Source organism: Pelmatolapia mariae, linkage group LG7 (genome assembly GCF_036321145.2).
Source record: "Pelmatolapia mariae isolate MD_Pm_ZW linkage group LG7, Pm_UMD_F_2, whole genome shotgun sequence".
NCBI classification, from domain to species: domain Eukaryota; kingdom Metazoa; phylum Chordata; class Actinopteri; order Cichliformes; family Cichlidae; genus Pelmatolapia; species Pelmatolapia mariae.
The window spans coordinates 3,320,200-3,343,573 of NC_086233.1; the positions used below are offsets into that span (position 1 = coordinate 3,320,200).

Below are 23,374 nucleotides of genomic sequence, written 5' to 3' on the forward strand. Positions count from 1 at the left end.
GCCCCCTCCTCGATTCAGAGATTCATATAAATGGCCTCCTTGACTCCACGCTCAAACCAGCGTTCCTCCCTGTCCAGGAGGTGTACATCCTCATCATTGAAAGAGTGTCCACTGGCCTGTAGGTGTAAATAGACTGCAGAGTCCTGGCCTGACAAGGTGTAAACAGCACTTAAACTTTTACTAGAGTACTTTTTTAACAGTAGTATTTGTACTTCTACTTCTACTTCCAAAATTAGAGGTGAATAGGAGGAAGAAAACATAACAAAGGAATCAACTAAATTATAGCCTCCACACATTGTCTCACTGTTTATTGAATTATTGAACAATAATGCAGTTACAGTTTTTCTTTTCTCTCCATTTATCCTCCCAGTGTGGACATGTTTGCTGCCAGCTGTCTGCTGTCTGAAGACCAGTTTCTGTGCTGCATTTGTCTGGAAGTGTTCACAGATCCAGTCAGTACACCATGTGGACACAACTTCTGCAAGAACTGCATCACTCAGCACTGGAACAGCAGTCCTCTGTGTGAGTGCCCCATCTGTAAAAGGAAGTACTACACAAGACCCGAGCTCCATGTCAATACTTTCATCTCTGAGATGGCTGCTCAGTTCAAGCTGTCAGCTCAGCAAGAAGCCAGCAGCAGCAGCAGGAGATCAGAGCAACAGTCTGCTAAACCAGGAGAAGTTCTCTGTGATGTTTGTACTGGGACCAAACTGAAGGCTCTGAAGTCCTGTCTGGTGTGTCTGACCTCCTACTGTGAGACTCACCTGCAGCCTCATCAGACTGTTTCAGGCCTGAAGAGACATCAGCTGATCGACCCTGTTAAGAGCCTGGAACGAAGGATATGTTCAAAACATGATAAACCGCTGGAGATGTTCTGCAAGACCGATCAGATGTGTGTCTGTGTTGTGTGCTCTGTTTCAGACCACAAGCGCCATGATGTTGTTCCTCTGAAAGAGGAATACAAAGTGAAGAAGGCAGGGCTGGAGAAGAAACAGGCTGAAATTCAAGGAATGATCCTGAAGAGACTGGAGAAGATTCAGGAGGTTAAACGCTCTGTGCAGCTCAGTAAGGAAGAGGCAGACAGAGAGCTGGAGGGGGGTGTTCAGTTCTTTGTTGATTTGATGGAGTCTATAGAGAGAGGTCTGAATGAGCTGACAGAGGCGGTCAAAGAGAAGCAGAGAACAGCAGAGAAACAGGCTGCAGACTTCATCAAGGAGCTCGAGCAGGAAATCTTTGAGCTGACGAGGAGAAGCTCTGAGATGGAGCAGCTCTCAAGCTCAGAAGACCACCTCCAGTTCATCCACAACTTCTCTTCTGTGAAAGCTGTTCCACCCACTAAACACTGGCCCAACACCAGTATCCATCCACCTTCATATGAAGGGATGGTGGTGAGAGCTGTGAGTCAGGTGGAGAAGAAGCTAAATGACCAGATGAAGAGTCTGTTTGAGGACGAGCTGAAGAGAGTCCAGTGGTACAGATGTTATGCCATGCTTGATCCTGATACGGTTCACCCCAGACCCCCCCAGTATAAAGGGAATGATTGTAGATGTGTGTTATCAAATCTGGGTTACTCTTCTGGAAGATTTTATTTTGAGGTCAAGGTTGACAAGTGGTCTGCGTGGACTTTAGGAGTGACCAGAAAGGATAATGTGAAAGGACAAGTCCAGCTGAGTTCCAGCAACGGTTTCTGGACTTTATGTTTGTGCTCTGATGGGTATGTAGTTTCCACGGAGCCGGCAGTCCACCTGTCCCTGAGGTCGAAGCCTGAGAAGGTGGGCGTGTACGTCCACTACGACGAGGGTCTGGTCTGCTTTTATGACGTCAGCACTGCAGCTCTTATCTACTCCTTCTCTGACTGCTCCTTCACTGAGAAGCTCTACCTGTTCTTCAGTCCCTGTCCCAATGATGGTAATAACATCCACACTGGTGGGTTTGGCTGCGTAATACAATAACCAGAATGATAATGATGTGCACACCTTTTTTATATTTATCAACTTTTTTCAAGATTTTGTGTCATAATCTTTTTTTTTGTGATGTACAAGCACTTCCTTTAAGCTCCTAAGACCCAAACTCTTTCATGGCATGCATTTTGAATTTCTCTTTGCTATTTGGGCTGATTGGGACCTGATGAATGTAAAAGAAAGAATTATGTGACTTTTTTTTTTTAGCCTGATTTTTGTTGTTGAGGAAAATGAGATCCACATATGAGGACATTTAAATTTCGATAGGACAGTTGCAGTATCACGGCCTCGTAAGTGGACATCTGGCCCTTGTAGAGCAAAATTAAGTATTTTGAATGGTAAATGGTAAATGGCCTGTATTTGTATAATTCAATTCAATTTTATTTATATAGCGCCAAATCACAACAAAAGTCTCCTCAAGGCGCTTTACTTGGTCCCTAAGGACCCCAAAGCGCTTTACACATTCAATCATTCACCCATTCACACACACGTTCACACACTGGTGATGGCAAGCTACATTGTAGCCACAGCTGCCCTGGGGCGCACTGATAGAGGCGAGGCTGCCGGACACTGGCGCCACCGGACCCTAGACAACCCAAAATGTGATGTCCACATATGTGGACACCAGGTCCTAGGAAGTTAAAACTGTTTAAACATCACAGAAAAGGGAAAAGTGGAAAAAATATGGATTCTTTTTGTGTGTGTGTGTAAAGAATCGTCTATATATGGTATATCCTGGGTCATGAAGCCAGAGTTTTGAGTTTCTGTGGAATTTGAATCTTTGATTATTATTCTATGTTCTGTTTGGTTCTTAGTTTATTATTTACTTAATTGTCCCGTCCTGTTCATTTATATGTTGAGGTTTCTGATCTGGGAGAAGCAAATAAAAAGAATTGCTTTGTTTCAGCAACTCTTGATGAAGTTTCTTGACCAAATAACTGCAAATAAAATGTCCTTTTGCAAGGGAAGAAGTCGTAAGGAAGTCTGTTTGCAGCATTTCTGTTCCAGCCATCACAGATAAATAAATTCAGTGGTGATCAAGAAATAGAACTGGAAGCACAAAAGTGGTTAAGCTCCAAACCAGAACACAAATAACATTTACCAGCATCCACAGTGTCCTCTGAACCAGCACATTACAAACACTAAACGAAAAGCAAACTGTCAGAAACTTTGTTCCAAAGATTTTAGTGCTTTAAAATGGTTTTTATGACAAGTTTGTGTTTTTCTGAAAATGTGTACAATTAAAATTTTATAACAGTCATGATAGTTTTATTACTGTTAGTTTTGATTATGTACAGTGCTTAGGAACTTTATCAGACCAAGTGTTTTTAAATCTGCCAAAAGAAAATCTGTTTAAAAGAAGAAAACTGTTTGGTAGGCAAATAAACAGAATTCACATTTTTATACCAAAATTTGAGCCATCACTCACCGTACACCGTCATCATTTTTGTATAAGTAGATGGGTTCTTTGGCCAACTGAATGACCATGAACCTAAAAGTATTTCATGTATTTATTTGTAAACATTGTTTTGTCTTTGCTGCTGTTGTGTCATTTTTCCTTTCACATAATTTGCGTGAAGACATCCTGTAAACGGAACGTGGTGGTGATGTCAGGAGGATTGGTTATCCACAGGAACACCACACACTTCACCATCAGTTGATCAAAAGGAAGAAGACGTTCAATGAACACAAAGGTGTCCCAAAGACTCACAGGATTTATCTCTACAGTGAACTTGAGATGACCACCAACACTGGCATACACATTCACAGTGTGTATCAGTGTTGTTGTAGTGTGAAGATGTGGTTCAAGGGTCAATATTTACCAATAAACTTAAACAATAAGTTTTAATCAAAGAATCATGTTGTCATAAAACCTTGAGGCAGAGATATTTGTAAGGAGAAAGGATTTCTTCATGTTTTGAGGAAGTGCTGAAGACTGAAGTGACACAACTTCAACTTTATGAATGACGCTGATTGATTTTATTACTTTGATATGATGTTGCATTTATTAATGATGGCTGCTGCTCCTGTCTCTTCCATCAGGTGAAGAATGCTGCTCATGCTCGTCCGGCAGGTCCTGCTTCTCCGGTCGCATCTCCAGCCGCTCCTGCTCCTCCTGCAGTTCCTGTTGCTCCTGTGGGGACAGGAAAAACGCGTGGGAGCAGCGCCCTCTCGCATATGCGCGAAAGGGCGCTGCTCCCATGCCATCACATAAAATCCAGGCCCGTCCTCGCACGGGAACAAAATTACCCACTCTGAGCCCTTCCTGCACGCGTGCAAGAGTGCGCAACGCCCACGCCACCACGCAATCCAGTCCACCTCTCAGACACGCACCACATTACACCACTCCGAGCTCCTCGTGCACGCACGCGAGAGTGCGCCACAACCAGCCACCACTCAATCCGGGCCACCTCTCGCACGCGCACTGAGGAAAGATCCATAACCTGGTCCGGGAGGGGGGATTCAGGAGGTTCAACGCTGGAACGTTGAACCTCACACTCTGAGCTACTCCTGCACGCGCGCAAGAGGGCGCCACACCCAGCCCACCACTCAATCCGGGCCACCTCTTGCACGCGCACAAGATTACGCCACTCGGAGCTCGTCCTGCAAATGGGCGAGAGGGGGCCACACCCAGCCCACCACTCAATCCGGGCCACCTCTCGCACGTGCAGCAGATTACAACTCCGAGCTGCTCCTGCACGCGCACAGGACCACACCACTCCCACGCCACAAAAACACTCCGGTCCCCTCCACACTGATTTTAGAAAAGTTTAACATTAACGTGGACACTGCATGTCCCCTTAACATTTCCACTTTAGCAAATGTCACTTGCTGAGCGGTCCTTACTGCACTCTTCAAAAGGTTTCAATCTATTAATAATATGACAACATTCATTTGAACAAATTACATTCTAATTAAAATAATCGACCTGGTTTATGGCACAAATCTCACTTTTTTTCAGGAAAGAGAAGCATTAAACTGTCAGTGTGGGTTTTCACTGATGGATGACACAAATTCAAGTGTGCTTTTAATTATGAAATAAAATTAAAACACACACACAAGTACACACACACACACACACACACAGACACATAGTTTCTGCAGCCAAACAACAAAAGATAACAGATCCTAAGAAACAAACATTTTCATTCCTCTTTGTTAGATTTTAGCAGTTACTCAGAGTCTAGCAGTAGGCAGGAAAATGAAAACAAACATGGTTTGTGTAAGAACAGGCTGTAAGATAGTACTTGCTTTGTCATATGACACTAAAGGGATTACAGAATGTGAGCACCCAAGTACAAATGCCTCTATCTACTAAGCCAAACTTATTTACTTCAGTAAAATTATTAATAATCCAGTAAGATAATACACGCAATGCAAAAGTTGTATTTTGTAACCGTTGTGTAAAAACCTGTACAAGTCCCTACTGTGTTTAGAAAAGTTTAACATTAACGTGGACACTGCATGTCCCCTTAAAATTTCCACTTTAGCAATTGTCACTTGCCGAGCGGTCCTTACCTGAGAAAATGATCATTTTTTCCTTTTCTCTCCTCTCTTTTTCTCCACTGTAATCCACAGCAAAGTGTATGTAAATCCTGCAAGCACTTTTCAAAATGTTTCATTCTATTAATGTTGCGATGACAACATTCATTTGAACAAAAAGCATTCTAAAGGCGTCTGACACATTTGCTAAGCTCCACCCCCGGTTGATGTTGAGAAGCAATAATCAACCTGGTTTCTAGATTTCAAAATGTCATGTTCTTGTCATCTAAAGCTAAAGCCTACTATTGTCACAAGGGGGCGCTCTGATGCAGTTTTGCGTTACAACGTCCTTATGTCTCGTGCGCGGAAGCATTGTTTTTTTTTTCACTTTTAAAAACTTTATTTAGAACAAAGACAATGACAATCTCAAACAAACAGTGAATCATTGAATCTTTCACAACAGTATATCACAACTCCTTTTTTTCTTAATCAGAGGATTATTGCAGCATTGTAGTTGGTATGTCACAGTCAAACTAACAATAATTGTAACTAAGTATATAAAAAAGTAAAAATAAGTAAATAAGTAAATAAATTAGAAAAAGATTAAAGAGCAAAAATAAAGGAGATAAGGGGGAGCATGAAAATCATTAAAAGTGAGGTCTTATAAATAAGACATATAGCTTAAATAAGGGGCAAAGAGAGAAACGTTCTTCTAAAGATTTATGCAATTTACTTGCCCGGGGCTTATTTATTAGCTTCAGAGATTTACGCAACAGGGAAAGTTCATTTTTAAGAGCAAGCCATGAAGAGGGGATTTGGCATATCAGCATTTATGAATGTAATATTTTGTTGTAATAATGAGATCGTTTACTAAGAACTCAATATTTTTGTCCTTGAGGATTACTCCTATTTGAATATTCTGAAAAGACCAAAAACCAACATTTGTAGACCAGGACGATATTAAGTCACGGAGAGATTTCCACACATTTTGGATAGTTACACACTCATAAAACATGTGCTGTGTTGTTTCCAAAGTTGTTTTACAAATATAACAATTGTCTGACACAAATTTAAATTTTTCTTTCATGAATTCATCAGAGGGGTCGATGTTTTTTGTAGTTTTAAAATGAACTTTTTTAAATTTGGGGGATTGGGAATTTTAAATATTTAGTTCTGATCAAAGAAATCTCAGATTTGTTATAATATTTAAGAATGAGTGAGTATTTTGTCCTGCTTGAATATAAGGTGTTAACCAAATACTTCCTCAAAAACTGATTATTGCATTTTTCATTAACAAGGTCAAGACCATCTAATTTAATTTTATGTAAATTTGGAGTTGGTATATTTAAAATATTGTTCTTTATCGCGTTGATAAAAACTTTTGGGATATTCTGTGAAACTTTTTTGTTGAGCTCAATTGAGCAACTCGTGCTATGTTTCTCATTAAACCTGTTTAATCCAAGTATATTTCTGTTTTCATCCATTATATGTGTGACAGACCAAATTTGTTTTGTCATTCATTCTTCCACAAACACAGATTTCCCCCGATTCAATATCACCCTGTTATTCCACAGTGGAACTTTGTGGGGACTACAGTTATGTTTGAACATTAATTTCCAGTTTAACAAAACTTGTTGATGAACTTTGGAGAGTTTTATGAGAATTTGATATCCCCAACTTTGTTGAAAATAAGAGATGGTATCAAGAACCAGATCTCATCATCATTGTTTAGCCAATTAATCTTTAACATTCCCTTCATTATTTCAAAATCACTTGCTTTTAAACCCCCCTCTTCATAGTCTTTTATAAAGTCCCTGCTTCTGATATAGTGATGTTTATTTTTCCATATGAAAGTAAAATGAATCTTATTGATTTCTTTTAATATCCCTGGTGGGATGGCTAGGGAACAAGCTGGACAGATTAATCTGGACAAAGATTCAACCTTGGTTAACATTATCCTGCTGAACAACGTTAAATCTCTGTAGCCAATTGTTTAAAGTGTTTTTGCATTTGTCAGTTGTATTCTGAATATTCTTTTCTTCACTGTCAGCCATGCATTTAGTTATCCAAATTCCAAGATATCTGATTTCATTTTTGACAGGTATATCATACAAGGAGGAGTGAGAACAATTACGGATACTCATGAGTTCACATTTGTCCAGGTTCAGGCGTAGGCCAGAAGCATCAGAGAAAATCTTTATTGTATCTAAGGCCAATGGAATTTGTTCTTTATTTTTTAGAAAGATTGTTGTATCATCAGGAAGCTGACTTATGATTAACTTGTGGTTATTTGTGTCTAATCATTTGATGTTAGAATTCATAACAGTAATAGCATTCACGGAATAAAAGAGGTGAGATGCTGCAGCCCTGCCTGATGCCTCTTTCCTCCCTGAACCTGGGACATCTGCCTTCTGAAAAAGAAACACAACTATTAATATCAGTGTATAACACAGTGATCATATCCAGAAATGCATTTCCAAACCCAAAATGTTTAAAAGTCTTAATAATAGAAGTGTGTTCGATAGAATCAAATGCTTTATGGAAGTCCAAGAACAACATAAAACCGTCATCCTTAATTAGGTGATTGTAATCAAAAAGGTCCAAAACCAAGCGGATATTATTTTGGATCAACCGTCCTTTGAGATATCCTGATTATGTTGGTCTAATTATTTCAGAAATACCTGTTTTTAGTCTTGTTGCTAAAACTTTTGTAAAACCTTTGTAGTCTGTATTTAAGAGTGTAATAGGTCTTAGATTACTTAGTGTTTTCTTATCTTTTCCAGGTTTTGGAATCAATTTTATTACCCCTTGTTTCATTGTTGAAATGAGCTCCTTTTGATTATTACGCTCATTTAACACTCTGAACAATAGTAATTTTAGATCTTTGCAGAAGTGCTTATAGAAATTAGTTATTATTCCATCTGGCCCTGGTGAGCGATCAGATGCCATGTGTCATGGTCCGGGTGAGTGTGGGGTTTTTCCACTCTGCTGGCCTCCACCTTCAGGCAGAGACTCCAATCAGCTTTCACACCTGATTCCAATCAAGTCACCAGCACATGAGACCAGCGCTCACAGCAGACCTCTGCCAGATCTACTGCTAACTCACGACCCACCTGGCTGTCACGCTTCACAAGCTGAACTACACACATCTCTGCCTGGACGCTGGTTCTCTGTCATCTGGTTGCTTCCTTTTCATCATAAGACTCCACCTGCCTGCCTCCCTGCCAGGTCCCTTGCTCCAAGTATATTCTGGACACTCCTCACCCGGACCCCCCTTGGACACCCCCTCCTCGCGTGACACTTTCACCTGCAACGCTTAAGCCCTAACCACCACTGTCTAATCCTTTGGCTATGATTCACTAGACTGCCACTGACTGCCTGTCTCTTCTCATTATAGTGACTGTGTACCTCCACCCAAGCTGCTGCCCCTTTTTCCATTCCCAGGATCCGTCTATGAAATCTTGCACCTAGTCATAGCACTCAGTCAGAGTTTCATGCTCATAGTTTGGCCTCATAGTTCTCAGTTCATAGCATTATCCGTTCATAGCATTCATAGTTTCCTGTTTTGTAATCTAACTAGGCACTGTAAATAAAGCACTGTGTTCACGCCTGTTTTGCCTCCCTCTGTGTCTGCATTTGAGCCCACACCCACAGCCTGGCCCTCTCGGCCGTAACACCATGTGCTTAATAGCGGAATCAAATTCTTCTATAGATAGGTCTTCATCGCAAAGTTCCCTAAAATTATCATCAATTACCAGAATCCAATTACTGATTTTGTCAAAGGAGGTGACATTTTGTTCTGAGTATGAGGACTTTTAAAGGTTACTGTAAAAAGTAAATACTTCATTTGAAATGTGTTTAGGGTCTGTACATTCCTCTCCATTGATTATTAGATTACATATAACATTATATTCTTGTCTTCATTTTTCTAGATTGCCAAAATAGGCGTTTTTATTTTTATTTTTTAAAATCACCCTCTTCTATCCACTTGGCTTTGGATCACAGATAAGCGCCCTTGGCTCTATAAAGGTACATTTCGTACAATTTAGATTGTAAGTTGATCATTTTTTCTTCCTCAGTCCAATTCAATTTGCCATAAAGATTCACAAGTTATTTTACTACATTCGTTTCCTCTTCTTTCCTTTGCTTGTTTAATTTTTTTACCAAATGCGATTGAGGATTTTCTGATTCTGCATTTAAGATATTCCCATTTGTACTGATGGCATCATCATTCTGGATATCTAAAATAATTTTTTTAATAGAATTACAATACTCCCTGTTTATCAGCAGCTGAGAGTTAAATTTCCAATAATCCTTCAATGTGTTGTTTTGGTCTTTGCTTTGTCTTAGAATAATGGAGCAATGGTCACTTAAGGGACGATTAGAGATTATTGTTTCCTTAACATATTGTAAAATTGAGTTGGATACCAGCCAATAATCAATACGTGACCTGCTTTGACTATTAGGTTAATTGTTTGACATCTTTGTTTAACAGTCTCCGTATATCTATTCATTTATTATCATTAGCGAAATTTTCAATGATTGGGTTTTTATATTCTCTTGAAAAGTTTGAAGGACAACTATTCATCAGGAGTCACATTGAAATAACCTCCAACTATTATATAATCATTGTTAATTTGGTATTAAGTTCCTTTATAACTGTGGATATTTGATGCAACAAGCAATGCGTTACTTGTGCTTGCCCATCTCTGATGACTACACAGTAAACAAAAACAACATTGTGTTGAAACAACCTACGCAAAGCTCTGTTGTTATTTAAAAATAAGTCTTCCTGAGTTAAAGACTCTTAAAGTTCATGGGTTGGAAAACATTTTAACATTTTTTTATCTTTTTTGGGTGGCATTGTGGAGTCCTCACACCTCACAAGTACAGGAGTAATCCTCATGGAATTTTCAGGGCTTAAAACCATATTTAAGCTTTTTTAAAAACTGCTGCCAAATCGATTTCAACAACTATCCCATGTGTTACAATCTAAAGACCAAATTTTTTGTGATGATTTATTTCTATATGAGCAATTTTATATGAACAATGAGCTTTGTTCCTCAGATTGTGCAAACTATTATCTATACTTTTTAGTGGTCAACTAAACTGCAATGAGGTCAACATTAAAAGTGAAACATAAAATCAGTCTTAAAGCAGACTCAAACTCCAGTCCAGTTTTTAAAGGATACATATTTTATATATATCACCTGGATGACCTGTTGAGAGAAAAAAAAGAGAAAACAAGCAAACAAAAACAGCAATATAATAAACACAACACCATCGCGATACTGTGTATATAACAGTAAATACTAAATATTGAATATTATTGTGCAGAACGTAGGAACGACAGCGCACAGTGTGCTTTGAGATAGGAGTCAAAAAGGTTGCAGTATGTCTGTGTGATCACCCGTGTGTACACCTGTGAGCATGAGCGTGCTTGTATTTAAAAGGTTCCTTAATGTAATGATCTGCTAGAGGGTGTGGGGGGCCACAGCCCCGTCCTCCAGGGCATGAAGCAGGTATGGAGGAGATCCAGGCTCCAGACATCCAGAGGCCCCCAGAACACAAGAGACCAAGGAAGACCAACAGAGGGGCAGCCGCGCCACTATCCCAGAAAGAGCTGAGGAGAATCCCAGATGAGGGGTCACTCAGCAGCCGCGGAGCAGAAGCCAGGGGGGTTGCAGTGACTTGCCCGTGAGCTCCGCCGGCAGCCAGCTGTGCCAGAGTGACCGAGCCCCAGGCCGAGAGGCCGAGGGCACCCCACCCCCGAAGGAGCCCAAGCGAGCCCCAGGCTCCAGGCCCCGACAAGCAGCCACCAGGTGTGAGCCGGTGCGTACCTGGACTCCCATCCCCGGACACAAAGAACCACCAATGCACCGATGTCTGAGGGCGTCTGCCACTGGCAGGGGAAGTGGTGGGGGGAGATAGGCCTCCAAACCTTGGAGGGCCTGAGATGTCCCCAGAGAGGTGGCGTCTGATACCCGACCTGACATATAGACACAGACATACAGGCACACACAGATACAAACATCCATTCCCACCCTCATGCTCTCATATGCAATTACTCAGCACTCACCCAACGTGGAGACAGACATAAATAGACACTGTACACACAATCACACTCCCCAAGTGTACTCTAAGCCCCGGGTCTAGGTACCCTTGCCCCTGGAGGGGGAAACTGCATCCAGACCCAGGTAGTGTTACCCTCTTCCCTGGGGTGGAGAGAAGCAGATCGCCCTGACTCCGCAGCAGCAGGGAGGCCCCACATTCCAGACCCCGATCGGACGGCCAACTCCTCCTCCTAGCCCCCCCGCTCCAACAGGCAACAGAGAACAGGGGTGTGTGAAGACTCCAAACCTCCCTCCGCCCGCTCATATGTAGTGTTGATGTATGTGTGTTCTAAGGTGCATTTAAAACCCAGGAGGGCATGGAGCTACCTGCCAGAGAGCAGCAGGTAAGCGCATAGCCCCTCCTGATAGCCCTCAATGTCTACGTGTATTTAAAATTGAGAGGTGGGCAACGACGCCAGGGGTGAGGTGTACACCCTGATGGTAATTTGGATTCCGTGTAGCGTGCCCACCCCCAAGGTCCTATATGTATGTGTTATGAGAGTGTGAGTAATGTGAATGTCTAAGTTGTGGGATAAAATTGAGGCAGAGGCAGCCAGAAGGGGACAGAGGGGGGGGGGGGGATGCCTCCCCTGCACCCTGGTGACACACCTTTACCGCAAGGCCCTGCATGTGTGGGTGATTGTGGTGGAGCGGGAAGAGGGAGGCAGCTGGAGATGGGGAGGGAAGGAAGGGAGGGGCAAGTGTCCCCTCCCTGGGGCCAGCTCCCCCGCTGACCCCAGTAGGCACCCCCATACGCTGCAACCCACCAGGGCAAGGGGCCCAGGCCCATCCGGACTGGGGCCCAGTTCAGCAGCGCCGCCCGGCCCCACCGAGCCCGGGACAGCCCACCCAACCCCAGCACAGAGAAAACTGCACCCACCCCGTCATCCACTCATCTTCCAGACTACACAAGACAATAGACACCCAGGCTGAGTTCTTCCTCCACCTCTCCTATATCTCCCCCACCTGCAGGGTGAGTTCCTGGAGAGAGGAGACCTCCTGCAAGATGTAACAGCCTCCCCCACCAGTTGAAGAGCCCCCCAGGTAGCTCGATGCACTGGCGGCACCCTGCGCCAGGGCTGGGCCCCCATACACCCACCCGCCCACAACCCTGGCGACACACCAACCAGGACCCAAGGCCCCAAGGCCCAGCCAAGGCCCCAGCCCAGAGACGGAGCACCCCCAGAACCCCAGTACAGTTTTAAATAGCAGACTGTTAACAAACCCCCAGGAACCCCACCGCCAGGTCTTCAAGAAACAAATCTAAATGTAACGTAATAGAACTAAAATCATTCCTGGTTTTCACAGACTCCTTAAATATTCAGCCAAATTTGACTTCACTTTTTGGACAGTGTGAGTCGTCCATCTTTATATACAGTCTGTCTTGTGATCCTGACTCGACTGGTTTGAGGTCTCGTCCACGCATTAAGTATATTTTTAAGATGCAGCTTTCGGCCCCTCGCAGACGGTTCCAGATGACTGAAAATGGACCTCATTCAGAAATTCAGAAACCATTTAATGTCACGATCCCCCGTGTTTACATGTTTTTTTCATGACTTTAAGCTTGTGGTTATTTTGCCAACTTGTTGGTTTGGCATGCTCTTAACAGCACTTGGATTTTGTTTTTGCATTTAATGCAGACACAAGTCCACGTATGTGGGAACTAAAGCTGTAGTAGAATTTGGACCTGGTCCGATTGATTGGTGTCCCGGGAGCTGCAAAGATATTAATGGAACAGGTGTAATATCACCAAGAAAGCCTTTTGTGCGTCCATCCACACTGAAGGGGTTTTTCTGCAGGGAAGCAGTGGATCACCTGGTTTTAAGAATCTTCAGCTGTTTACAAATTCAGGGGGAAAACGTGCACCTAACCACAACCTGGGGGGTGTAAAGGGGCTAAAGGAGCATCATATTGGGGGTCAGAGGTCACTGGAAAAGTCTCATAAGTAACCTTTAAAGATGTAAGAAACATGGCAAAGCAGTTGTTTACATCCTGCAGTCACAGCAAGATTAGAAAACTAAAAGCATAACCCTTTTTATGCTGTGTTCTTTTTCAGAATCTCCTCAGAAACTTTTTTTTTGCCTCTAAATATCCAGATTTTTGTAGTTAGTCTCTGTTTTTTAAAGATGTTGATTCAGGGACACTGGACCAAACCAGTGACATAACACAGTGTAGAATAAAATGATCGACCAGCGCAGTTTTAAAGGATACGTATACCGACTCGGTGGTTTCCATACTTTGCTTTTAAAACCTAAGATTATATCATATAGATTCATTTTTCATAATTCCAGTTCTTTTTAAATTTAGAAGACATTACCTGCTCCTGTTTAGCTTGGAGCACCAGTGCACCAGACTCATCACACTGCTGTTTACAGCCGTGGTCTTAAAAGTAGAGAGAAGAACACGCCGTGAGCCACTTTTTCACTGCAGGAACTTTGCAGGAACCTTTGGAGGAGCTCAGGGTGTTTTCACTGTTGGGACTAGGGTCTAAATGAAGTTCTAGGGTTTTTGTTTGTTTTTTTAAACTCTGAAAGTCCCTGTTCAGGAGGTAGCCCCACCCCCAAAAATTCCTGAGCTTTTTTGGGGGTTGGGTACTTGCTTTCTGAACTTTTCTGATTGGTCAACTATTCCTAACATTTTAAGCTAGTCTATGTCAGCATCTGCAAAAGCTTTTAAAATCATTTTGCTTTAATTTTGGTCGAGCATTTCTAGACTTTGCCGCTACAGCTCATGCCTTCAGTGACTGTTTGCAAAGTTGTAAATCACGAGCAATAGCAGTATCGTTGAATCTCTTCAACGCTGACTGCTGTTATGTAGTCCCCTGTCCCTCACATTACATGCTATCGTCGTCTGCGTTGTTGTATAGTCTGCAGCTTGGGGAATGACGGATAAAAGCTTCCTTGCGTCCATGCAGAGGCCTGACTTTTTAAATCATCACATTGCAGAAAGCCAATGATCTAATGCTCCTTTTGTTCCTTGAAAAACATTCCTGGCACTAAAGGTTTTTGGTAGTTTTGTGGAAATCATAGCTGCAGTCATGTCACCTAGTTACAAATGGAGGAACTGAGTGCTGAGAAACCACCCTTAGATCTTGCCGCCTTTTCGTTGCACTGTTGTATAAAAACGTGCTGAATGTTTTAGTTTTAGCTGCTTTTTTTTTCTTTCTTTTTTTGGTAACGTATTTATGTTTTACGGCACTTTTTCCCGTCCAGAATGCATCCTAGCTCTACCTTGAAGGACGTTTCTGAAAGATTTTAAACCTTGAATAAAACCTTTCTTTGTTTAATTGTAAACCTTTTTTTAATGATTTCTTTGATGTCTGTAACGGAGAAAATCACAATGAATGTCAACACTTTTATGTCCATATTTTTCATTTCAGTTCCACTACACTCATCCAAACTATGCATGGGAAATAAAAAAAGTTCTGAGAGACACTGATGAGAAGTGTGGCTGTATTTCTCTCTTTGGTGTGATTGCATTTCTTCGACTTTTAGGGGCAGCTTTAGTAGTTGCTTGTGTCTTGTCACTCTTAAATCACAAAGGTTCTACTTTGCAGGTTCTGTTTAACAGTTTGTTAATTTCACATAAAATATAGTATTTGTATATAAAGCAGAGTAATTCTGCCCACTAAGAAGATGCCCTCTAGTGGAGGGTATCACAAAAAGCAGCCTGAAGCCATATTAGGGCGTGATAGAATCTGTCAATGATTTTGTTTATGTGAGTGATGGGTCTGTGTTTGACCTGACCACCTTAATAAAGCTGTTTTCCAATACTGATCAATTGAAGTGCTTATTAATATAACTCAAAGTATAGGCATTGACTCTGGTGGGACTCGAACCCACAACCTTTGAATTCCTTCCTCAGTTCTTTGCTAGAAGTCCAATGCGCTATCCATTGCGCCACAGAGCCTCTTGAAGCTCAGTTTGTCATTTAATTGTTTATCTATTGATTGATTGCTTTGAGGTATGAATGGTCGAGCAGGAAAAGGTTGAAAATTCATATTTGAAACATAAGGCCCATCCTTATGTTTTCAAATCTCTCTTTTTTAAAAATCCAACACCAACATAATGTTAGTGTTTGGGGTTTTTTATGTTATGTTTGTTGTGTGTAACTGTGTGTGAGCAGGTGAGAAGCAGCTGCTCAAGACACCCTCTAGTGGAGATGATCCCAAACAGCAGCCTGCAGCCACAGAAGGGCATGATAGAATCTGACAGTGAGGCACAGTTGAACTTGTTTTTAAACCTTAAATATACACGTCGAGTTCTCCAGAATCAGAGTGTGATGTTTACAGATGGCTGTCCTCCATGATGCTCTGCTCCAGTGTAAATGACTGCGGCTCATGTTTTTCATTTTCATGCATAGACGGAATACAAAAATGACATGAAACTGGAACGTGTGTGTTTGATTCAAAATGCTTGCTTGGAAAAACTTTTTGTAGAGTTTTACTCTGTGTTAGAGATCAGTCAATATGATGAATTCATGAGATAACTGAGATTAAGATAGTCAGCACCCCTGCTGATGCATTAGATTCTCCACACATAAACTGGACATAGAAACAAATCATAAGGGGTCCCTGGATGATCTAAAAGTAGATGCAGTCATATGTTTTTCTGAAAATGTGTAAAGGTTTTAAAACACAACTCCTGATTACATGTAAAATACATATTTTATGTTAGTGGTTAATTAAGCTGATTAATTGAAATTAAAAAGGAAGCTCAGTGACTGTACCGCATATCTTTAGCAGTGCCAAGTGAAACAGCTACATGAGCCACATGTCAGGTGTATAACATGATTGGCTGTTCACAAGGCTGCAGGCAGATCTAAAGAGGGTGAGTTAGACAATATTGGTAAGGCACTTTCACATCACTGAACCAATGAAGTGCAAGTTAATAGAAATTGACTCTAGTGGGACTAGAGCAAAGAGAATTACTTCCTCTTTGCTCTTCTAGAAGGCCAATGCGCTCTCCGGTGCACCACAGAGCCCTGAGTGGAAGTAAAAGGTCAAGATTTCACAGCCAGTGCAGGTGGATTCAGGTTAGCAAAAATGGACGTGTGCAGGTCTGTGGCCTCGAGGGCAGATCTACCCTAAAATTATTCAATTAAAATAAGGTAGCATTAACACTTTGAGCTCAGCAACAATTAAAATTAAATATAAGTTTTTACATTAAAAAAAATTATAAATACTAGGGGTTTATGTTTCTTTGTGTGCTTTCAGATCAGTTGTGTCAACACAGTACATCAGTGAAAAAATAACTGTAAATTCAGACATGTGAGGTTGAGCTGAAAAGAATGATACCAAACAAGGCAAGGTAAAAAATACGTAGAGTACATAAAATCAAAATTCACATGTGTTTTGTAGTGAAATGTTTAATTATGTGGGCTACAGAAAATAATTAAGTTATAGACTATATTTATATGAAACGTGTGTATACTTACAGCATTTTAATCATTTTAACCATATGTAACACCTGCATATGTTTTTTGTTTGTTTTTTTTTAAAGGTTTTGATTTTGCCACCGAATTAGATTTCCATGCCACCCTAAGAAAATTTCTCTAGATCCGCCCCTGCACAGGATTAATCGGCTGTAAGAGGAGAAGAGCTTCAACGTCATGTTCCTGAAATGAAACTGAGGGTTTATCAGACCAACAGGTGGCTGCAGACAAGTGTCTCTGTCAGTCAGAGAGACTTTCTCAGCAAAGCCTCTACAGAACAGCGGTGAGTGCAGCAGATTCAATTTAAGGATTGACAATTCAGCAATGATGCAACTTTCAAGCTTTTTATTCTGTGCTGTGTCTTGTCAAATTAAACTCTCAGTTGCTGTCAAAAGCAGAGGTGGCAAAATTATAAAAAAAAAATTGGAATTTTGTACAATTTTCAGGTATCTGTACTTGACTTGAGTGTTTTTTGATGCGTGCCATAGTCAGGGGTTCAAAGTGGGACGGTGTTTTTTCTTTCTTTGTTTTTCTGTTGACACAAACACCGGAACAACTGCAGGTGTCCATAAGTTACGGTATTTCAGCATCGAGCTAGCCCTACTGAAGAAGAGTGCGCATGGAGGGGATTATTTTCTTTTTAAGTGGCAGGTAATTTCAAATACAACGTTTCTATTGTAAGAAGTGCCACCTGGCAGTTTGCTGCCTTCTGCCGTGTGATTGGCAGAGGAGCTTTAAAAAGGTAGTGGGTGTGTGAGGTGAGGTCAGCTCTCCTCTGCAGGAATTTCCGGAGACAATAAACTCACTCTGGTGTCAGTGGGTATGATTTTCAATAAGACACTTTTGTTGTTTGATTCAGATTATTTAGTATTGTAGCTGCTCATGTTTAATTTGTCTGTTTAACATTTGTATTGTATTCCATCAGTTATAATTGTTATCGCACAGCTCTCTTTATCCAACATCATTTATCACAACAGCACAGCGGTCACAAACTGTGTGGTTTTTCCGAACAGCAACACCTGGCACTAATTGTGTCTACCTTAAATACATTCCCAGAAACACACCAAACTGTAAAACACAAAAGGTGACCCCTATTTGCACACAGAAGGTAACAACACAAAAATGGCCCCTACAGGTCCAGCTGCTGTATTTCACAGGGAGAGGAAAGAAAGAGAACTAACTTCACTCAGAGATGGAGAAAGAAGAAGAGAGGTAGATTTAAAGGGAAGGACTGCTCAGTGAGGTTTGATTAACTAGAAATTTCAAGCTTACATGTAAGTCCTCATGTTTTCATATCAGATATTGTGTCAAGTCATGATAAATAGGTTCGTTTGCGGCCATCTGCTGCACATGCTCCACCAAGGTGTCACTATAGATGATCACATCATCCAGGTAGGCAGCAGCATGCAGCCACAGCACCCAGTCCATGAGGCGCTGCAATGTGGCCGAGGCTCTGAACAAGCCGAACGGAATTGTATTGAACTGGTACAAACCCTACGGAGTGGAGAAGGCCGTTTTTCCTTGGACTCTGCAGACAAGGGAACCGCCAGTAGCCCTTGGTTAAATCCAGTGTCCAACTGGTCCAGGAGTTCATTGACCCGTGGCATGGGATATGCATCACAGCGTGACACTGCATTTACTTTGCAATAGTCTACACACAACCGTGTAGACCCATCTTTCTTCACTACAAGAACTATGGGGTTACACCAGGCGCTGTGTGACTCTTTTATTACTCCCATTCTTAGCATTTCAACCAATTCCCTTTGCCTTTTATGTTCAGGAAGCCTGTAGGGCCATGAACACACCGTCATGCCAGGCTGCATCTCAAAATGATTATTATTCAGCCGCTCCACCAGCCTGTCAGCTTGAGGGTGGTAGACGTTGGTCCGAATCAATTTATTGCTCAATAACTCGCACAGTTCCTTCAGTGTGCAAGACATGAACGACGTGCCCTGGTCAGTCAATATTTCTTTTGGAATACCGACTCGGGAGATGACCTGAAACAGTGCCTGCGCCACACTCTTTGCAGAAATGGTACGCAGTGGCACTGCTCCAGGGTATCGCATTGCACAATCCACCAGAACTAATACAAAGCGATAGGCGCGTGCATTCTGGTAAAATGGCCCGATGAGGTCCATGCCGATGCGCTAAAATGGGATCTCCATTAATGGGAGTGGGTGCAAAGGTGCTTTTGGTATGGCCGGCTGGTTAACAAGTTGGCATTCCGGACAAGTTGCGCACCAGCAGCGCACATCTGCCTGGATGCCCAGCCAATAAAATTGGGTCATTATTCACTCCAGAGTCTTCTCATATCCCCTATGCTCTGCCATGGTGTATAGTGAGCCGCCTGGAAAATAATTTCCTGGCGGCTTTGTGACACCAACAACTGGGTGTGTTTCACGACTCGCTAAACTCGATATAACCTATCTTTCAACAATACAAAGCGCAGGTAGGTCCACATGGCTTCAGGGCACACCACATGACCATCAATGTCTATCACTTGGTCGAAGGCTGAGCGTAAGGTGTCATCACGAGACTGCTCCAGTGGTAAATCTCCAATGGTGGGAATTTCCGGAGATGACGGGACCTCACTCGAAAGGCCCACCCCGGCCAATTCGTACCCAGAATTAGAGGATTAGACATATATGTATATGTTTTTCCCTTACATTTTAATATCAACAGCACTATGGGATACTTGTGAATATCACCATGAACTCACTTCACCTCCACCCACTTGGCTTCAAGCAATGCCCTGGGACGAACCAAGCTTTGGTGCACAAGGGTCTGCGTACAGCCCATGTTCACCAAACCATGGTGTATACCCCCACTGAGTCCTTACAGGAATGCTGTACATCCCTCCCGGACCGGGGGAGGGTGCCGGAGCACCGGTGATGCAGAACACCTGCCCCACAACCGTCAGTGAGCACTACGGCCTAAGGTGTCCCGGCCGCCCGCATTTCTAGCACTCCTGCCCTGGCTGTCTGTGCCGCTTTCCATGCTTGGGTGCAGTGCTGGGGAGCGGAGATGAAGCGGAGAAAAATGTGTTAGTGGGATGGATCGAGGGGCTACGTCACAGGAGGGGGCGCATGGATCCGTCGCCTCTGCGCTGGCATCGGCACTTGTCTGCCTGGCGGTTGGCTCACTCTTTCTGGCCTCTCCACTCTGGCTGCCAGATGCTCTTCAGCGAGTGTAACCGCCACCTCCACGCTCGTGGGCCTGTGGCAGCGCACCCACCAGGCTGTGTCTACAGGGAGCCCTTCCACAAACTGTTCCAGCATGCGAGCCTCCTCCTCCGACAGCTCGGGCTGCAGCCACCTCGCAGCTGAATTGGGCTCAGGCAAACAGCCAATCATCCCCCCGTCATTCTAGGTCTGGAACCGCCAGCGATAATCCTCCAGGGAGAGGCCCAGTAGGTCCAGCACGGCCCAGCAGACAGTTCCCCCGCGACGTCGGCGGCAGACTCGGGCCCGCCGTCTGGGCCTCCCCCGCCAGTATTGGTAGTAGTGGCGGCGCCCACTCCGCCAGAGGCCACTGACATGCCTCCGCAGTGGCCTGGAAGGTCTCCAGGAAGACCTGGGGGTTGTCCCCTTCCTCCATCCTGTGCATTGGCACCGTCAGTTGAAAGGGGGTGCAGTGACACCGCGGCCCAGACCAGCCATGAGCTCACGGCACCACCCCTCCCCTAGGGACCACACCTCCGCCACACAAATTCTACATCCACACACACATACACACACACACACACACATACACACACACACAAAGAAAGAGTGAAAGAGTGTCCACTGGCCTGTAGGTGTAAATAGACTGCAGAGTCCTGGCCTGACAAGGTGTAAACAGCACTTAAACTTTTACTAGAGTACTTTTTTAACAGTAGTATTTGTACTTCTACTTCCAAAATTAGAGGTGAATAGGAGGAAGAAAACATAACAAAGAAATCAACTAAATTATAGCCTCCACACATTGTCTCACTGTTTATTGAATTATTGAACAATAATGCAGTTACAGTTTTTCTTTTCTCTCCATTTATCCTCCCAGTGTGGACATGTCTGCTGCCAGCTGTCTGCTGTCTGAAGACCAGTTTCTGTGCTGCATTTGTCTGGAAGTGTTCACAGATCCAGTCAGTACACCATGTGGACACAACTTCTGCAAGAACTGCATCACTCAGCACTGGAACAGCAGTCCTCTGTGTGAGTGCCCCATCTGTAAAAGGAAGTACTACACAAGACCCGAGCTCCATGTCAATACTTTCATCTCTGAGATGGCTGCTCAGTTCAAGCTGTCAGCTCAGCAAGAAGCCAGCAGCAGCAGCAGGAGATCAGAGCAACAGTCTGCTAAACCAGGAGAAGTTCTCTGTGATGTTTGTACTGGGACCAAACTGAAGGCTCTGAAGTCCTGTCTGGTGTGTCTGACCTCCTACTGTGAGACTCACCTGCAGCCTCATCAGACTGTTTCAGGCCTGAAGAGACATCAGCTGATCGACCCTGTTAAGAGCCTGGAACGAAGGATATGTTCAAAACATGATAAACCGCTGGAGATGTTCTGCAAGACCGATCAGATGTGTGTCTGTGTTGTGTGCTCTGTTTCAGACCACAAGCGCCATGATGTTGTTCCTCTGAAAGAGGAATACAAAGTGAAGAAGGCAGGGCTGGAGAAGAAACAGGCTGAAATTCAAGGAATGATCCTGAAGAGACTGGAGAAGATTCAGGAGGTTAAACGCTCTGTGCAGCTCAGTAAGGAAGAGGCAGACAGAGAGCTGGAGGGGGGTGTTCAGTTCTTTGTTGATTTGATGGAGTCTATAGAGAGAGGTCTGAATGAGCTGACAGAGGCGGTCAAAGAGAAGCAGAGAACAGCAGAGAAACAGGCTGCAGACTTCATCAAGGAGCTCAAGCAGGAAATCTTTGAGCTGACGAGGAGAAGCTCTGAGATGGAGCAGCTCTCAAGCTCAGAAGACCACCTCCAGTTCATCCACAACTTCTCTTCTGTGAAAGCTGTTCCACCCACTAAACACTGGCCCAACACCAGTATCCATCCACCTTCATATGAAGGGATGGTGGTGAGAGCTGTGAGTCAGGTGGAGAAGAAGCTAAATGACCAGATGAAGAGTCTGTTTGAGGACGAGCTGAAGAGAGTCCAGTGGTACAGATGTTATGCCATGCTTGATCCTGATACGGTTCACCCCAGACCCCCCCAGTATAAAGGGAATGATTGCAGATGTGTGTTATCAAATCTGGGTTACTCTGCTGGAAGATTTTATTTTGAGGTCAAGGTTGACAAGTGGTCTGCGTGGACTTTAGGAGTGACCAGAAAGGATAATGTGAAAGGACAAGTCCAGCTGAGTTCCAGCAACGGTTTCTGGACTTTATGTTTGTGCTCTGATGGGTATGTAGTTTCCACGGAGCCGGCAGTCCACCTGTCCTTGAGGTCGAAGCCTGAGAAGGTGGGCGTGTACGTCCACTACGGCGAGGGTCTGGTCTGCTTTTATGACGTCAGCACTGCAGCTCTTATCTACTCCTTCTCTGACTGCTCCTTCACTGAGAAGCTCTACCTGTTCTTCAGTCCCTGTTCCAATGATGGTAATAACATCCACACTGGTGGGTTCGGCTGCGTAATACAATAACCAGAATGATAATGATGTGCACACCTTTTTTATATTTATCAACTTTTTTCAAGATTTTGTGTCATAATCTTTTTTTTTGTGATGTACAAGCACTTCCTTTAAGCTCCTAAGACCCAAACTCTTTCATGGCATGCATTTTGAATTTCTCTTTGCTATTTGGGCTGATTGGGACCTGATGAATGTAAAAGAAAGAATTATGTGATTTTTTTTTTTTAGCCTGATTTTTGTTTTTGAGGAAAATGAGATCCACATATGAGGACATTTAAATTTCGATAGAACAGTTGCAGTATCACGGCCTCGTAAGTGGACATCTGGCCCTTGTAGAGCAAAATTAAGTATTTTGAATGGTAAATGGCCTGTATTTGTATAATTCAATTCAATTTTATTTATATAGCGCCAAATCACAACAAAAGTCTCCTCAAGGCGCTTTACTCAGTCCCTAAGGACCCCAAAGCGCTTTACACATTCAGTCATCCACCCATTCACACACACGTTCACACACTGGTGATGGCAAGCTACATTGTAGCCACAGCTGCCCTGGGGCGCACTGATAGAGGCGAGGCTGCCGGACACTGGTGCCACCGGACCCTAGACAACCCAAAATGTGATGTCCACATATGTGGACACCAGGTCCTAGGAAGTTAAAACTGTTTAAACATCACAGAAAAGGGAAAAGTGGAAAAAATATGGATTCTTTTTTTGTGTGTGTGTAAAGAATCGTCTATATATGGTATATCCTGGGTCATGAAGCCAGAGTTTTGAGT

At 43.2% G+C, this 23,374-nt stretch overlaps 2 protein-coding genes and 1 non-coding gene across 3 annotated transcripts; 2 read left to right on the forward strand and 1 right to left on the reverse strand.

The window, feature by feature from the left end:
* Positions 1 to 377: 377 nt before the first annotated feature.
* On the forward strand, positions 378 to 1,952 carry LOC134630329 (nuclear factor 7, ovary-like). Its single transcript, XM_063477531.1, has 2 exons — positions 378 to 639; positions 922 to 1,952. Exons 1-2 carry the CDS (start codon positions 378 to 380, stop codon positions 1,950 to 1,952), a joined length of 1,293 nt encoding a protein of 430 aa, XP_063333601.1.
* A 13,422-nt stretch (positions 1,953 to 15,374) lies between these two features.
* On the reverse strand, positions 15,375 to 15,466 carry trnar-ucu (transfer RNA arginine (anticodon UCU)). The gene is given in 2 exon segments: positions 15,375 to 15,410; positions 15,430 to 15,466. It is a non-coding gene; the product is annotated as a tRNA-Arg (tRNA).
* Positions 15,467 to 21,035: 5,569 nt separating this feature from the next.
* LOC134630330 (nuclear factor 7, ovary-like) lies at positions 21,036 to 22,610 on the forward strand. The gene is made up of 2 exons (XM_063477532.1): positions 21,036 to 21,297; positions 21,580 to 22,610. The coding sequence occupies exons 1-2, from the start codon at positions 21,036 to 21,038 to the stop codon at positions 22,608 to 22,610; spliced, it is 1,293 nt and encodes a 430-aa protein (XP_063333602.1).
* Positions 22,611 to 23,374: the final 764 nt, after the last annotated feature.

What these genes read in the sequence shown, in the direction of transcription:
- LOC134630329 (XM_063477531.1), top strand. Translation starts at nt 378, where the DNA reads ATGTTTGCTGCCAGCTGTCTGCTGTCTGAAGACCAGTTTCTGTGCTGC. An exon ending in TCAGCAAGAAGCCAGCAGCA is followed by an intron (nt 640 to 921) that starts GCAGCAGGAGAT and finishes GCTCTGTTTCAG; the next exon opens with ACCACAAGCGCCATGATGTT.
- LOC134630330 (XM_063477532.1), top strand. Translation starts at nt 21,036, where the DNA reads ATGTCTGCTGCCAGCTGTCTGCTGTCTGAAGACCAGTTTCTGTGCTGC. An exon ending in TCAGCAAGAAGCCAGCAGCA is followed by an intron (nt 21,298 to 21,579) that starts GCAGCAGGAGAT and finishes GCTCTGTTTCAG; the next exon opens with ACCACAAGCGCCATGATGTT.